The 14749-nt window shown below is 57.0% G+C and overlaps 1 protein-coding gene across 2 annotated transcripts; it reads right to left on the reverse strand.

Moving 5' to 3' along the window:
• Positions 1 to 6: 6 nt before the first annotated feature.
• On the reverse strand, positions 7 to 14666 carry BRPF1 (bromodomain and PHD finger containing 1). 2 transcript variants are annotated; one of them, XM_026087982.1, is made up of 13 exons: positions 14000 to 14666; positions 11818 to 12777; positions 9036 to 9192; positions 7779 to 7910; positions 7228 to 7356; positions 5905 to 6217; positions 4615 to 4926; positions 2971 to 3258; positions 2723 to 2870; positions 2194 to 2330; positions 1984 to 2102; positions 923 to 1077; positions 7 to 777 (listed from the first exon to the last, which is right to left on the reverse strand). In XM_026087982.1, the coding sequence occupies exons 1-13, from the start codon at positions 14593 to 14595 to the stop codon at positions 594 to 596; spliced, it is 3630 nt and encodes a 1209-aa protein (XP_025943767.1). In that variant the 5' UTR covers positions 14596 to 14666; the 3' UTR covers positions 7 to 593. The 2 variants fall into 2 exon arrangements, with proteins under 2 accessions (XP_025943767.1, XP_025943766.1); XM_026087981.1 differs by having other exon boundaries at positions 4615 to 4929; positions 14000 to 14598.
• Between the last annotated feature and the right edge of the window lie 83 nt (positions 14667 to 14749).

Here is a 14749-nt window from a genome sequence, read left to right on the forward strand (position 1 = left end):
TGCAGCGGTCCCGGGGGGCCGCGGCCGGGTCCAGGGGGCCGCGGCCACCCCACCCCAAACGGGAGGGCCGTGGGGACGGGCCCCAGCGAGAATAATTTAACCCGGCCCCTGCTGTACAGTATTTACAGAGCCGGCGGGCGCAGGGGGCTGCGTGACCAGGGGGTTCTGCCTCCCGCAGCGGCGCCGCCGGCAGGGACGGTGCCGCCGGCAGGGACGGCGCCGGCGGGGGCACCGAGCACGAGAGCGGCTGGGCAAGGAGGGCGGGTGAGCGCGGGGCCGGAGCCAGCAGCCCCCGCGCGGGGCAGGACCCCCCGGGCCGGCTGCGGGGAGGGCGGTGGTCCGAGCGTGCGAGGCGGCGCTGGGCGCCCTGCGCTTTGCCGCCGGCTAAAGCTCTACCTGCGCCCGTCGTGGCGGCCCAGGCATCCCRGTGCTGCGGCCGGGGGGCAACGCGCTGCCGCCGACCGGCCCGGCGGCGGGCAGGGCTCCCTCTCCTGTGCAGACCCGCTGCACTAGGGCCCAGGCCCGAGAACCCCGTTTGCCCTGAGATTCAGAGGAGCGGTGAGCAGAGTCCGGTCACGGCGCGGCAGCCGGGGTTAGTCGCTCTCGCTCGAGTCACTGCTCTGCTCGCCCTGCACCTTGTTGCGGTGCTGCATGGCGCGGTGGTAGGCGATCTGCACCGACTTGCGGATGTTTGACTTGCGGCCTTCCAACATCTTCTCCTTGTCCAGGTCCTGGTTTACCCCCAGAGGCACTAACTTTGTTCGAGGCAACCACTGCCTGCGGGGAAAGGGAAGCCGCCTCGTTTGAGGGTTACAGTCGTCTGCACGCCGCCCCCGTTTCCAGCCCCTTACCTCTCACGGGCCCAGCCMCCAGCCTCCCGCAGCGCCCCCGCCCTCGGGAGATGCCCTAGGCCAGCCCTTACCAAGTGCGCTTGTTGTCGAAGAAGAGGACGAGGTACAGGTGCTCGCGTGCTTCCTGAGTCATTTGCTCTCCCAGCTTTAGCACCTCCAGGGGGGGCACGGGGATGGGGACTCCATGGTGGAACATGCCTTCCCGGGGCATCTTCGGGTCAATGATCTGGCAAAAGAGCAAGTTCGGGCACTGCGAGGCGCAGAGGAAGAGAGGGCGAGCGTGCAGACACCCGGCCAGGCGCTGTGGAGACGCGGTCTGCGGGGAGGAGGCTGCAGTTGCGCTGTGCCGCGCTGCCTGTGGGGTCACAGCCCTCTTGCCAGCACCAGAGTTTGGCCTTTGATTCCCTCGGGGAGGTGTTTTCCACAGTGACGTCAGGCCACCTTCAAGCTCCCTTTAAGGGATTGGGAAGGTGCTAATAGCGGAGGTTAATCACCCCTTAAGGGACCAGAAAACCTCACCCAGTAATTCTGCCCTGGCGTGGRCCCAGCAGCCCGGTGATGGGAGCCAAGGCCTGCACGATCTCTGGGAAGCGGGCAGGAAAAGAGCTGAGGATTATATATAAACACCCTCCGCTAACATGTCCGTGCCATGCTCTGCACTGGTATTGCTGCACAGCAGAGCAAAGCACATTTGTTTCCATCCCATTTGTTACAAGTAGCAGCAGGTCAAGCTAGAAACAAAGACAAAAGGTGCCTTCCCTCCCTCCCTCCCTCTTCCGCCCGGAGCGGTCACATTGTACAACTCCTGCCCCGGTTCACAAGGGTTCAAAAGGAACCACAAATTCACGGGGTTGGGAGGAGGGAGGACGGCTGCATTCTGCAGAGACGACGAGGCTGCAAGGCTCTGTCCGAGTCTATCCTTTCCTACGGAGCTGGCAGCACGATATCCCTCCCCGGCTGAGGAACTCTCTGGCTCACTGAGCGCGGGGGAGCCGGTGGGGCTGCAGAGCCCTGCCCAGGCCCTTTGCAACCCGCCAGGCTGAGATTTTCCAGACCGCCAGGCTGAGATTTTCCAGACCGCTGACCCTGGGCAGCAGGGAAGAGCCGAGAGCGTGCGGTCAGCTGTACTCACCAGCGCTGGGTACGACGGGTACCCCCGGCACTTAGCCCACACAAGATCCAAGGCATCCAGAGAGGAATCCTCGTCCTCCGAGAGCCACCCAGCTCCACGGCCAATGCCCTTCCGCACCACTGTGCCCAAAAAAGGATGAGAAAGCAGTCAGCTTTGTCCCTTCCAGGTGACAAAAGCTGGGCTGGGGGCAAAAAAAGCCAAGATACTTACTGCTGTGGCCCACACCTCGCCCAGTGCCAACGGAGTAGGATTCGTTCTCTGTCCCCGATGTGTCCTCGCTGCTGTCCTCTGGGAAGTTCACACGGGAGAAGGAGGGCTTCCCTCTACCCTGTTTTGAGGGTGTTGTGCTGAAAGGAGAGAGAGAGCAGAGCTGTTATAGGAGTCACACAAAGCTTCCAGAAACTGTTTTCTAGAGGGCAATCCTGGTGGCCTTCAGGCTCCTGGAGGGAGCTCCAGCAAGCTCAGGAGCTCCGGCTGCCACCGCCAGCACCACGAAGGGCAGCAGCCCACAGAGCTCAGCAGGGGAATGACCTGCAGCAGTGCTACGTACAAGAAGGCACAGCAGGCACGGCCAGGCCTTGCAGCCTTCTAGCATTTTGTTATCACCACTTGGCCTGCGGGAGGGTGAAAGAGGGAGGTACCACCAAATACGCTCCTCACGCAGCAGCTCAAGGCTGCAAGATGCCCGCTGGCAACCTAAGCAGCACCCGTGTGACCAGAGCCAGGCAGGGCACGGTACCTGGTACGGTCAGAGGCAGCACTGCTACTGCTGCTGCTGCTGGACTCCGAGTCCGAGCTGCTTCGAGGAAGATTACAGTCATTCCGGTAAACCAGGAAGCTCTTCTTCACTGGCTGGTTCCCACTGCTGAAGCCGTTGGCTGGCAGGTCTGCAGAAGAAGGACACCATTATAGCTGCACAGCACACCGCCACACACTCCTCCGGGGCTGCAACRGCCCGGCTGCGCAGAGCGCAGCTGCTGCACTCACCCATGGGAGCATCTTCAGTTGACTTATCGCTGTCACTGTCTGAGCTGGAGCTGGGGCGCGGGCTTCGCCCTCGCTTCCTCTGCCTCTGGGAGGACCCCATTATGGGGAGCTGCGGGGGGCCGATTGGGCTGTTCCCATGCCCAGGAGTTATCTGGCTGTCCCGATTCTTCGGGGGGCGTCCTGGACGTTTTGGGGGTCCTGCAGTTTTAGGGTTCTTCTTGGAGAAGAGCACGGAGGTCCTCCTGCCAACTTCATGTGCTGGGGTGGAAGAAGAATTGGGACCTAGACCTGAAAGAGAGAGAAGAAGGCATCAGTTGCGCTCCACGGGACTTGTCAGGCAGCAGCAGAAAGGAGTGGTTCGGTTTCTCAGGAACTCCTCACAAGTCTCAATCCTGAGCTTTGCCWTGCTTGCCCTCAGGGTCGAACCATCAAGTCTGCTGACAGTAAAACCTAGGGTGGGAGCTTAATGCGGATGGGGACATCAAAGAATACTCCACCAGCCACASAGATGCCCTCACACACACCAAACTCATTGAAAAAGAAGTCAAGAAAGCAGGATAAGCAGGAACAGCCTTTCCCATGATGTGTTCAAACAGGCAGCAGCCAAGAATCTCTGCTGCACCCTTGAAAGACAATGACACTAAAATACTCTGCTTGGGGAAAAGCCTGCTTTCCCAGMGCTTAGGGGGACAGGACTGTGACGCAAAGGTGACAAAGCCCCAGGGACACCTCGCAGCTCTGCCTGGGGTTATGGTGGGGTGGAGCTTTTGCTGTACTCTCCAAGTAGCCCAGCTGCGCATCTCCTTCCRCCAGCACACGTGACCAGGAACCTGGGGAACTCACGGCTGGTCAGCATTCAGCTCCCAGCCCTGAGCGGATGTTTGGAGCTCAGCAGTCAGTACTTCCAGCCCTGCTGCAACTCCCTCCTGTGCCCCACGCTGTTCCCTGGCAGGAAGGGACAACGATGGCAACTCTGAAAGCCTGTCAATGCCTCTGGAGAAACCAGGCAGTGAGGCAGATCCGGGCAGGGCCTGGCGTCAAGAAACAATGCTTCTCACACCTCACATCGCACAGCTGGGATTTTCATGGCAAAATGCTCAATCTCTTGRATGATATCCAGCTCCTCAGCCACACAGGAGGCAAGTTCACCAGATGAATGGCTGACCACAGCTGCAAACACCACCAACCTGCTGACTCTCCAGGGACAAACACAAATCATATGGCGTCTGCTCCAGACACAGCAGACAGCCTCCTTTGGCTGGCTTCCCCCCTGCTTGGCAGGCATGGCACACTACAAACTACCCAGCAGGCTGCTGTCCTCAGATYCCCCGGCTCAGCACACCAGAAAGGAGCTTGGGCAGGTGCGGACTTTCTACTCTGCAGGAACTTCAGGCCACCCACCCCTACGGGATGCGCTATGGGAGCCAAGGGAYTCCCACATGGGAATGGGAGATGAGGGACTTCCTCCAGGGAGGCCGTTTGCCCTGCTTCTGAGGAGGAGCTAAGAGCAAGGTTTGCGCACGGAGCTGCCCACATGGCCCTCAGGTCTCAGGAGGCACACGGCAGGGCAGCCTCACCAGCCTGTCCAGGGGGCGGTTCTCCACAGTTCCCCCGGAACCAGCAGTATTCTGGAGTGACCAGTACCTTTGCCAGTCTCCTGGCTGCTGCTCTCTTCAGCAGCACTGTCTGTCTGCAGGTCCTTCTCGCAGGGGTTGTGTGACTGCAAGACTCCCCTGGCAGAGGAGCCATGCCTCTCCGGCCCATCTCGGCCCAGGTCCCGTGGGTGAGCAAGTTTCCGGCGTAGGACTGTGATCTCCTTCTTGATCATCTTGGCCCGGCGGGACCTTCCTATGCTCTGCTTCCCAGCATTAACCTCATCCAGCCGCTCTAGCAAGATCTTCAGCTGCTCCTCCAAGGGCAGGTGCTTCTGATTCTCTGAGAGCAGCAGCCGCACATCTTCTGGGGGCACAAAGAGGAGCAGGTGGATGAAAGACATCAGGAACTCTTTGGAGATCCTTTACATGAAAGGGCATGGGGCAATACAGGTTCCCCTCAGGAGGGAAATAGCTTACGTGGCACCAAACACCTGTGAGCTTGGCAAGTTACCCCAAAGACCTGGAGAAGGAGCTCTGTGGGAAGCAAGCCAATTAGGACTGCTGGGGAAGTCAGGCACATCAGAAGCATGGAGAATACCAGGGATCATGTCAGTTGGGGCACAGACGGCACAGGAACAAGAAAGAGGTTTTTAACAGGATACGGCAGAAAAGCAAGAGTCAAAGCAACGCTGAAGCATTACAGAGCAGGGAAAGGGGAGTTCCACTATCTGAGCCCCTGCGTCCATTGCTGGCCCTTTCCATGCTGGAGCAGAGAGGACCCCTCTCCGATAAACTATTCCTGGTTGGTGCTCCCCTCTGCCCAGCAGAGACAAACAAAACTACAGTCAGACAGAGCCAGCAGGGTCTAGCTAAGTGGTTTTGGGAACTGTACACCAGCCAGCAAAGCCTTCGGGGAGAGAGGGGAGGAGCACGCAGCACTGAGCAGAGCGGCTCAGCCCTTCCAGGCTGGCAGCACGGCAGGAGCCTCAGCAGCTCATGGCCAAATGCTGCGGATGGGATGTGACAGTACCCCAATGCTGGCCAGCGAGGCCACTTCCCAGACAGCCCTCTGCCCTGACCAAGCGGAGGAAGAGCGACCGAGTGACTGGCAGGACACAGCCCCTGGACTAGTAACTGTCTAGAACCAAGATAACGGGATCAATATACACCTGGCTAGCAAAGCTCCCACCTCTTTGAGGAACGGGCACACATGGTCCAGCTATCAGACCGAACGTCCCCATGGGAAGCAGCAAGAAGAACAGACCTCCTGTGCCCTGGCTCTGCAGAGGCTTTAGCTCTAAGTAGCCCTGGTACCCCAGGACAGGGGATGAGTACCCACCATCCTCAACATCTTGGACCTGAGCCTCTTCCACAGTTACGCAGTGTGGGAAGTGCATGCCTGTCTCAAAGTCAATGCCCATCTTCTCGGCCTGCCGGCGAGCCTGCCGGAGAACGGCGCCTCCCTGCTCCCGCAGACGAATGGCTGCCCGGTAGAAGATTGTGTCTTTGGCATTGTATTTCAAACAGTTGTTGATAATCAGGTTGAAATCCTCCTCAAAGTCATCAAAATTCAGATAACGATAGGCTTCCAGGTTCTGTTTCATTGTCTGAAAATCCATCGGCTTCTTGATGTGATCCAGGTAGTCTGGGACCTGCATAAGAAAACAGCCAGAGCTAAGAGCCTAGGAGGCACCAGTTAGCATTACCTGCTCCAAGAAAACAGTTGTTAGAGGAATCAGGTATTGCTCCCTGGTGTTCTGCCCAAATGCACATCTGGAAACGCCATCTGCTTTTTGCAGCTAGAGGAACAGTAACGCCTGAGGATTGGAGTCCATGTGCCATACTCAACCTGTTGGGAGCAGATACACGCTTTGAAGCATTTTAAAGGCTCCAGTGCACATGTCAGCATCCCACCCTCTCCTTTCTGTCGGCAGCTGGAATCCAGAACGTTACATGGGATTCCCACAGGGGAGGAAGCTGCAAGCGCTGATCCTTGGGGTGAGGGTGAGTGCAGACAAGTAAAACAGAACTGTCAGGGCGGCAGCAACAGCTACAGGCTGGGACCATGCAGCCTTCCTCCCCAACTCCGCTGAGACACCTCAGTGCCGACCTGCTGCCAGAGCTGTGCAGAGCCAGGACTCCCTTTTCCCACCTTCCCAAGTGGTGAACTGATGACATTCCCAGAAATCCCTTGCCCCCAGTAGCTATGATCCTGAGGTCGAACCCATCTCTGTGCTGTGCTCGGTCTGTCACCCAGCAAAGGCATTCTCAGGAGGACAGGTAGGAGCGTGCCGTTTGCCAAGGGTCCAAGTGCCGGCATGCTCCCTTTCCCAAGCAGGAATCCTGACCTCTCACAGACACTGGGGAATTGCCAACAACATGCACAGAAAAGCAGATCGAGCACTGCACTCCCGGCCAGCAGCAGCTGCCAGCACCAGCTCAGCCGTCCTGCGCTGGCTTCACTCGGGAGGGCATCGTTGCACCCATCTGCCCTTTGGTGAATGCTGCGGGGACGAGCAAGCCAGCGCCAGGCTGCCCGCTGGCTGCCCAGGCGCGTTACAGGAGCGGAGAGCACCACGGACAGCCCTTGGCACGAGCAAGGGAAACGTGAGCGAAGTAGAAATCTGGGGGAGGGGGTTCTTACTTCGTAGATTTCTGTTACCTCAGACAGAGGGACCGGCTCGCTGAAGATGTTGCCCGTGTCTTTTTCCTGCAGCTGCTCGAGCGTCTTGCGGAGGAGGATGAGGAAGGGGGTCAGCTGCATTTCCAGGGCCACCTGCTGCACTTTGATCTGAAACAGAGGAACAGAGCGTGGCTGAGCCCCCRGCCCCGGCACACGCGCGGCAGGGACGGTCTCCAGGGAGCAGCTGTGCAGGACAAGGATACGTTTCCCAGCTGCTGCCAGGGGCCACCCGCCTTGYGTGAGGGCTGCATGCAGGGGACACAGACTGCTGAAACGTGACCCAGTCTGCGCGTCGCCACCCTCTCTGGAGGGCAGAGGTGTGATACCGGCTCCAGCACCTGCGCTTCCCACATCAGCCTTGCACAGCAGCCACCCTTGCTCAGAACCGCTGCGGCAGGGCACAGCACAACCGAGGCGACCCCGGCACGCACCCTACAGCTTACGGGAGAGGAGGAATCAACCAGCACACCAAAGAGCCCATGCTCATGCCCACCCCAGCAGCTCCCCAAGGAGGGGCAAACGATTGTTACCGTCTCTCTCTTGAGCTTCTCCCGCTTGCGTATCAGCTCCACCAGCAAGCGTGCACGCTCTAGGTCATGGCGGAGGCGCTGCCATGACTTCAGCTGCTCCTTCAGGGCCCAGTTCTTATCCTCAGTGTCTCTCTGCAGGAACATCAGAGACCATGAGCTCATAGGAGAAGTGTTCCCTCCTCTACCTTCCTAGCTACATGCTGGGGCTCCTCCCTGGCAAAGGGAAGCTGCCTGCCTGACCCACTGTTTCAGGGAAGATCTAGGTTCCTTTGCTGGAAGCTAAGTGGGTGACAGGCACACAGGGACGCACAGAAACAGTCCAACTTCTGACCACAGCTGAATACTTGCTCTTTGATCATCAAGGCCTTAGGATGCCAGAAGGTGGATACCCTGAGGCTCTGGAAATGCTCTTCCTAACACGACCAAGTGCGTGCAGCTGCCCAAGGCTGCAGCCCAACAATACCAGTGTCTGTGCAGCTGCTCTGAGCTCTGGTGAAGAGCAGCAGGCAAAGGGAATACAGCTCTGGGTACTTTCAGTTCTGGAGCATCAGAAAAATGATGACTTTTATTTTGCTGCTGTAGCCAAAAGATGAGCAGAAGCAGTTTCAACTCTTCTCCAGCAAATTCAAGTGAGAAGGGGCAAGGCAGGGAAACCTCTGCCACAGTCTTCACAGGGCTCAGAAAGAAAAAGACTTGGAGCTCTCCAAGGGTGAGCCAAAATAAAAATCTTCCTCTCTGGCACCAGAGACTTCACATTTGTGAGGCCCTGACTAAAGGCCGAGGCAGGCAGCGCTCCTGTAGGGGTTTCAGAAACTGGAAGTGAGGCCTTGGTTTCTTCCAGACAGCATTCCTAGAAATCACTGGCCATCCCTCTTAATACCCTCTCACATACTGGCCTCAAATTAGAGCCGTTTCTGATAGCTTTGCCATAGCTGCCAGCTAGATGCGGGAAAGAGGAAGGAGCTAACTTCTGTGCTGCAGCACAACAGGGCAGGATTCCCTTTCCGTGGCAGGCTGCCAAAGGCATCACTATCTGGCAAATCCTTGAATGTCTGGAGCAGGGGAGAAGGTGAAGCAGCGAAAGCAGGCAGTTGGGGCTGCCCTTTCCTCACCTGGGAGGTGGAGCTCGTCTCTGGCCCCTTTCTGAGCCTGCAGGCACCACATGCAGCGAATGCTTTGAGCCCAAGGCTCTGAAGATGCAGGAAGCACGCAAAGACACCCAGGATGCCCCTCAGTGCCCCAAAAAGCAGCCCTTACCTGATCACAGTTTCTTTGGGACTGTAAGTGTGTCTGAAGGCGGCGCAGCAGAGGGACACCATTGCGGGACTGTCTTTTCAGAGTCCAGTAGCTGTGTAGCCTCTGCATGAACTGACTCTTCCTCTGGATAGTTAAGCGGTTTGTAATCTTACTGAGCCTGAAGAAGGGAGAGGAACCACAGACACAATCAGCAAAACAAGCCAGCCCACTGCAGGAAAAGCCCCGATCAGGGGGACGTAGCAGCAAGGCCACCTGCGAGCAGCTGAGAAGCTCCTCAGACTGAGGGCACCCTTCCGTGTGGCAGCAGCTTCTATAGCGCCAAGTTATGCAGGGCAGCAGCACTGCCGAGACAGCTGCAAAGAAGGACGTCAGGAAACATTCAGTCTTGCCTCTCTGAAACAGATGTTTCCTTTCTATCTCCTGCCAGCTGTTCAAGCAAAAGCCTGGGACATGGTGAGCCAGACTGGGAGTATAACAGAGGGCCATCAAGGGCTGGACCTTTTAACACATCCCCAAGGTCCCTGAGACTGCACGCACTACGACACTGCTGTCCCCAAACCATTATTTACCCTGTTTATACGTCGGCAACTAAGGGCCATCCAAGACGGCAAAGGGCCTGTTTGAATGTTACCAGACGAACTCCGGCGCTCCAGGGAGCTCGTACCTTGAACAAATCAGGGAAGCTATGAGGAGGGGACAGTAGGCACTCGCAGAACAGAGCTTGCTATTTGAGGTAATGAAGAACTACCCTAAACAACCCAAAACACAACAAAAGGAGTTTTCCTACTCTATACAGTGGCAGAAAGCCTGAAGGGACTGTGACAGTCTCTTCCATCAATGTTGGAAAGAGATGCCCTGCTGCTGGTGGGGAGTCGAATGCATGAACCCCCTGTATCTCCACGTTTTGCAAGGACAGATCTTCACGCAGGGTAACTCGGCCTGCCTCACTCTCAGTCTCAGCTAACGAGGCTGGAGAGAGCAGCCTCATTTGCCATCTCTGGCCAGGCCCAGCTCCCACAGGAAGACATGTGGCATTCTGGCAACAGCCCCTGAAGAATAGTTAATCCCAACAGGAAGGCCTGGGGTGAGGTTAACAGCTTCTATCTCAGTGTGGGTTTCACTGTGAGCACAATAATAGCAACAAGACAGAAACAGCCTGCACAAGCGCATACAAACAGCCTGCCAGCGCATCAAAACATGAGAAAAAGAGAGGCTCCAGTCACAGAGCAACTCCAAAGAACAACATAAGGGCAGTCCATGAACAAATCATGGCAAAAAGCCATCGACTCTAGCAGAGCTCTGCCTCCGCAAGCCACCGGGACACTGCCCACAGAGCAAAACGCACGGCCTCCGTGTATCTACCTCCCCTCCCACCCCACAGGAGCCCCGACAGTCTCAAGGGTGAGCTGAGGACCTGCAGGCAAGCGGTGGTCCCCTGCCCCTGAGCTGTCACAGATGCGTGCGACAGGGACTGCCGGCTGGCAGGTACAGCGACGGGCTTTCGCACCTTTGGCAGAGCTCCCCTGCTGCTCCCATCTCACACCATAGGAAGGAGGAGCGCTCAGCGCTCAGCGCACCTCGAGCGCGGTGATTCAGAACCCGCAAAGGCAAACACCTTCTTGCCCAACCTGCGCTTCGACTGTGCAATGCCTGCCACAGGATGACAACGAGACTTAAAGACGGACTGAAGATACTTTTGCAAGCTACCGAGAATATCCAAAGCTATAAATTACACCAATAAATTTTGGCAAGGGTCTTAAATGTCCTGGCTTCAGGATTTACACAGCAGCTCAACGATCAGACCACAGCAACACATACAGTGGGGAGCAGATTATTCTCCACCTGTAACCACAGGGTGTTTGCGCCTTCCTGTGAAGCCCTTAGAGTTCGACATGACAGAGACACGACCCCTAGCAAAGCTTCAACTGTCTTCCAGATGAGTGTCTACACTGCCCTTAGGCTGTTAAGCCAATTTCGCTGAGTCCTATCTCGCAGCAAGCAGGAGGGCTGCTCCTCTCTATCCAGCCCCTTGCACGCAGCAGGGCAGAGGCTGCTGCTGCTGCTGAGACCCGTTCTGAGACTGCACTGAGGGAGAGGCTGTTGACCGGGACTAGCAGCAGGCAGCACGAAATACTGAGCAAGGCCAGCGAACGCTAAGCGCTTGCTCCCTGCGCTCACCGAGGCAGAGGGATCTCCCCAGAAGTCTCGTATGATCGAGACCTCTTTGCTTCAGCGTCAGGACTTGGCCAAAAGCAACCGCCTGGTTAGCCCAGTTCCTGGGCCTGGTTCACTCCCACACAGACAGACAGGGGACACCAGGCACAGAATTTCCCAGTGGGACATTCCTTCTTCCCTATAAAGAACCGGAACGGGGCCCCAGGAAGAAAAAAGCAGTACCAGAAAGAGCAGCAGCCCCCTCCCMCCCAGTAGTTTACTCCAGTGTCTGAGGTCAGCACAACAGGAAAGGAGCTCTGGGAACCCCCAGTTGCTTCCTGACACGTCCGGCCAAGCTCATTCTCTGCCGTTAAAATAACAGCACCTATTTCCTGCCCCTCTGAGGGCCCAGACACCTTCACAGGGCAGCACAGAACAGCAGAACGACACCTCACTGCCTCCCTGCAGGACTCCCAGAGGAAACCGTGAACATCCCTGCGCAAGAACAAAGTGAAAAGCACTTGTGCAGAAAGGTAACAACAGTGACGACAAGATAACGTCTGTGTGCAAAGCGGGATACAAGAAAGAGAGACATTTCTCCATAGCAAGGGAGGGCAGCAGGTTGTACCTGTGTGGGGGGATGCAGGGAACAGAAACCACAGGTGCTGCAGCTCGTTTCTCTGCCAGGATCTTCCGTGCCTTCTTCATTTTGATTCTAGACTTGGCCTTTGCTTTTTTCACTTTCTCAGAGCTCCAGCCCTTACCATCCTCCTCTTCCTCCTCATCTTCTTCTTCCCCTTCACTGTGGGAGAGCGCAGGAAGCCTGCGCACAGAGCCCGGTGGCGTATGGATGTCACAGTAGGCAGTTTTGCGCACGCTGAAGGAGGTGCCGTTTGCTCCTGTCTCGCGGACGGGCTCCATTTTCATGTACAGTCCAGCCTGCTGGGCGCAGGTCACGTGGAAAGCGGTATAGCAGTTTGCCTTGTGACACTGGATGCAMGCGCCAGAGCCACGCTGCTTGCAGATGTAGCAGGTCAGCTTCCACCGCGCAGGTGGGATGTGCTCGATGCTGTCTATGGGCTCCAGAAACACCGTGTTGGCAAAGCACACCTCTGGGATCCAGAGGGCRCAGACCACGTGCGCCCAGCGCCCATCGTCCGTCTGTTTGAAAGCCCCACCYTTGTTGGGGCACAGGGCACAGTCCACCGCTCGGGAGGGGGACTGCAGACACCGCCTGCAGAGCCACTGTCCCTCTGGGATGTAGGGCACCCCGTAGCACTCTTGATGAACAGCCAGGTTGCACATATCGCAAAAGAGGATGACATTGCTGTTTTGACACTCTCCGTCATTGCAGATGCAGCACACGGCGTCCTCATCGACCAAGGCGTTCGGATCGCCCTTGTTGTGGCTCTCAAAGTAGGACTCCTTCTCCAGCCTGTCCATCAGGTACTCAAAGATCTCTTGGGGAATCGGACTCACGCCTTCAGTCTTCCGTCGCTCATTCATAATGTCCAGCCAGATGTAGTCTTCCTCATCCATGTCGTACTCCACCTCCTCATCCAGCTCCTCTGCCGACTTCTCGATGTACCTGGAAGGACAGCAGAAGAAGGTGAGTATATGGCTCGTACGGGCTCAGTGCTGCTGGACCCTAACCTCTGCAGGCCTTCGCTGAGGGGATATTTAAAYGTTACAGCCACAGTAAGTCAGGAAAGAAAAAAAAAGAGGGGAAGAGGCAGGAATCTGCAGAAACAGGAGGTGCTGCTGCATGTCGAGCAGAGCAACAGCGTAACAGTGCATTCGGCACAACAAAGCAGGGCGTTCACACCAAATAACGTTCATCTGACGGGCAAGTTATAGACCTTGGAGACTCATCAGTGCAAGATGGGAGATGGTGCGAGCCTCCAGGCAGGTAGCAGATGCTCTGGGGACAGCGACCTCATTTCCGAGGTACAACAGTGCCAGTCCTGCTGGCAAACAAGGCCGCATGGAACGCGCAATGTTTCATTAATTGTGGCAACGAGGGCTGCACCCTCCCCTTTCACTCTCAGTTGTGGGTGAGGTGATATTTGTAGAGGAAAGAGCTAAAACCCCTGGTTTCCTGTTCCAGCAGCTAATGGCAAACACCCCCCACCATCACATCAAACGACGCTACCGACATGTTAGGTGGGGCTTTCTTTTATAACAGCCTTAAACAAAATAACACTGATATTCTGCCCCTAGAACATGATGCCGATTTCTCAGGCAACATGGCGACAAAGACAGCAGAGATGGACATACAGGTATTACCCCAGTGTTCAGCATTAATCCTCCATTGAGTTCTTGATTATTTTGGGCCACTTAACTTACCAAACCACATTTGGAAAAAATGTAGGACAATGAAAATACCCTGAGCTTGCCAATATACAAATCCCGTAGCTACATCTTGGTGCTGGGGGACTCCAGAGTTATCTCAGAATATCTCTGAAGAACAGCGTGGAAGGCAGAAGGACACGCTCATATTTTCTTATACTTCTACCTGCTGTACCAGCAAAGAAAGAACGTAGCAATCAAATTGCTGGCAACGACATAGGAAGCAATCAAAAACTCAGCAGGCACAGAGACCCCTCAAAACCAGAGAGGAACACTGCAGCTCCACGAGTCTGAAGCCACAAGACGGCCAATTCCATGGGACCTAAGAGAGGCACACGGAGAGCATTTATGCAAGCCTTGTACAAACCACCTGCGGAGAGAGGGAGCAATTCTGCCTCAGGACCCGGGGGGCTAGCTAGAATCACCCAGGAGCCTCCTCACGCCCCGGCCATCGACAGTACCTGTAGTAAGAGGTGGGGCGAGGTGGGGCATCAGGGGTGTCCTGCTCCAGCTCCCGGTACACCACCTCGGGGAGCTTGGGGGTGGTGCCAGCCGAGGCGTTATGGTGATGGTGGTTAGAGTCCTTGCGCTTCTCCTTGTTCTTGTGCTTCCCAGATTTGGGGGTGACGGTCTGGGTCTCCGTGTTCTCCTTGTTGCTCCCGTTCTCGGGCACCTCCTCCGGGGCCTCCTCATCCTCGGACACCACGTCCAGGTTGTCGAAAATGCTGATGCGGTGCACGCGCCCATGCAAGTCCACCTCCACCATGCGCTGGGCCTGGGCGTAGGTCATCACTTCGCGGCCCGGCGACTGCGAGGTCTCGGAGGGGCTGGGCGACTGCTTGTTGGCGGCCCGGGCCTGGCGGCCCTTCTTCTTGTGCTTGCGGAGGGGGGTGTGCTGGGGCGGCGGGGGGTTGTCATGGTCGTAGTGGTAGAGGTGGTACTCGATGCCGCTGTAGCTCTTGTAGATCTTGCGGCAAGTGCCCACGGGACACTCGTAGGGCGGCTTGGTYGCCCGCAGGTTGTGGCAGAAGGTCTTGACGTCGAAGTCCACCCCCATGGCGTCGCCCTGTGGGAATGGCAGGCGAGGGGCTGAGGCGAGGCAAGAGGTTGAGGCGAGGGGAGATGCGGCGAGGGGCAGAGGGGAGATGCGGCGAGGGAAGATGCAGCGAGGGGCAGAGGGGAGATGCAGCGAGGGGAGATGCGGCGAGGGG

The sequence above is a fragment of the Apteryx rowi genome, unplaced genomic scaffold, assembly GCF_003343035.1.
Source record: "Apteryx rowi isolate R43461 unplaced genomic scaffold, aptRow1 scaffold_75, whole genome shotgun sequence".
Lineage (NCBI taxonomy): Eukaryota > Metazoa > Chordata > Aves > Apterygiformes > Apterygidae > Apteryx > Apteryx rowi.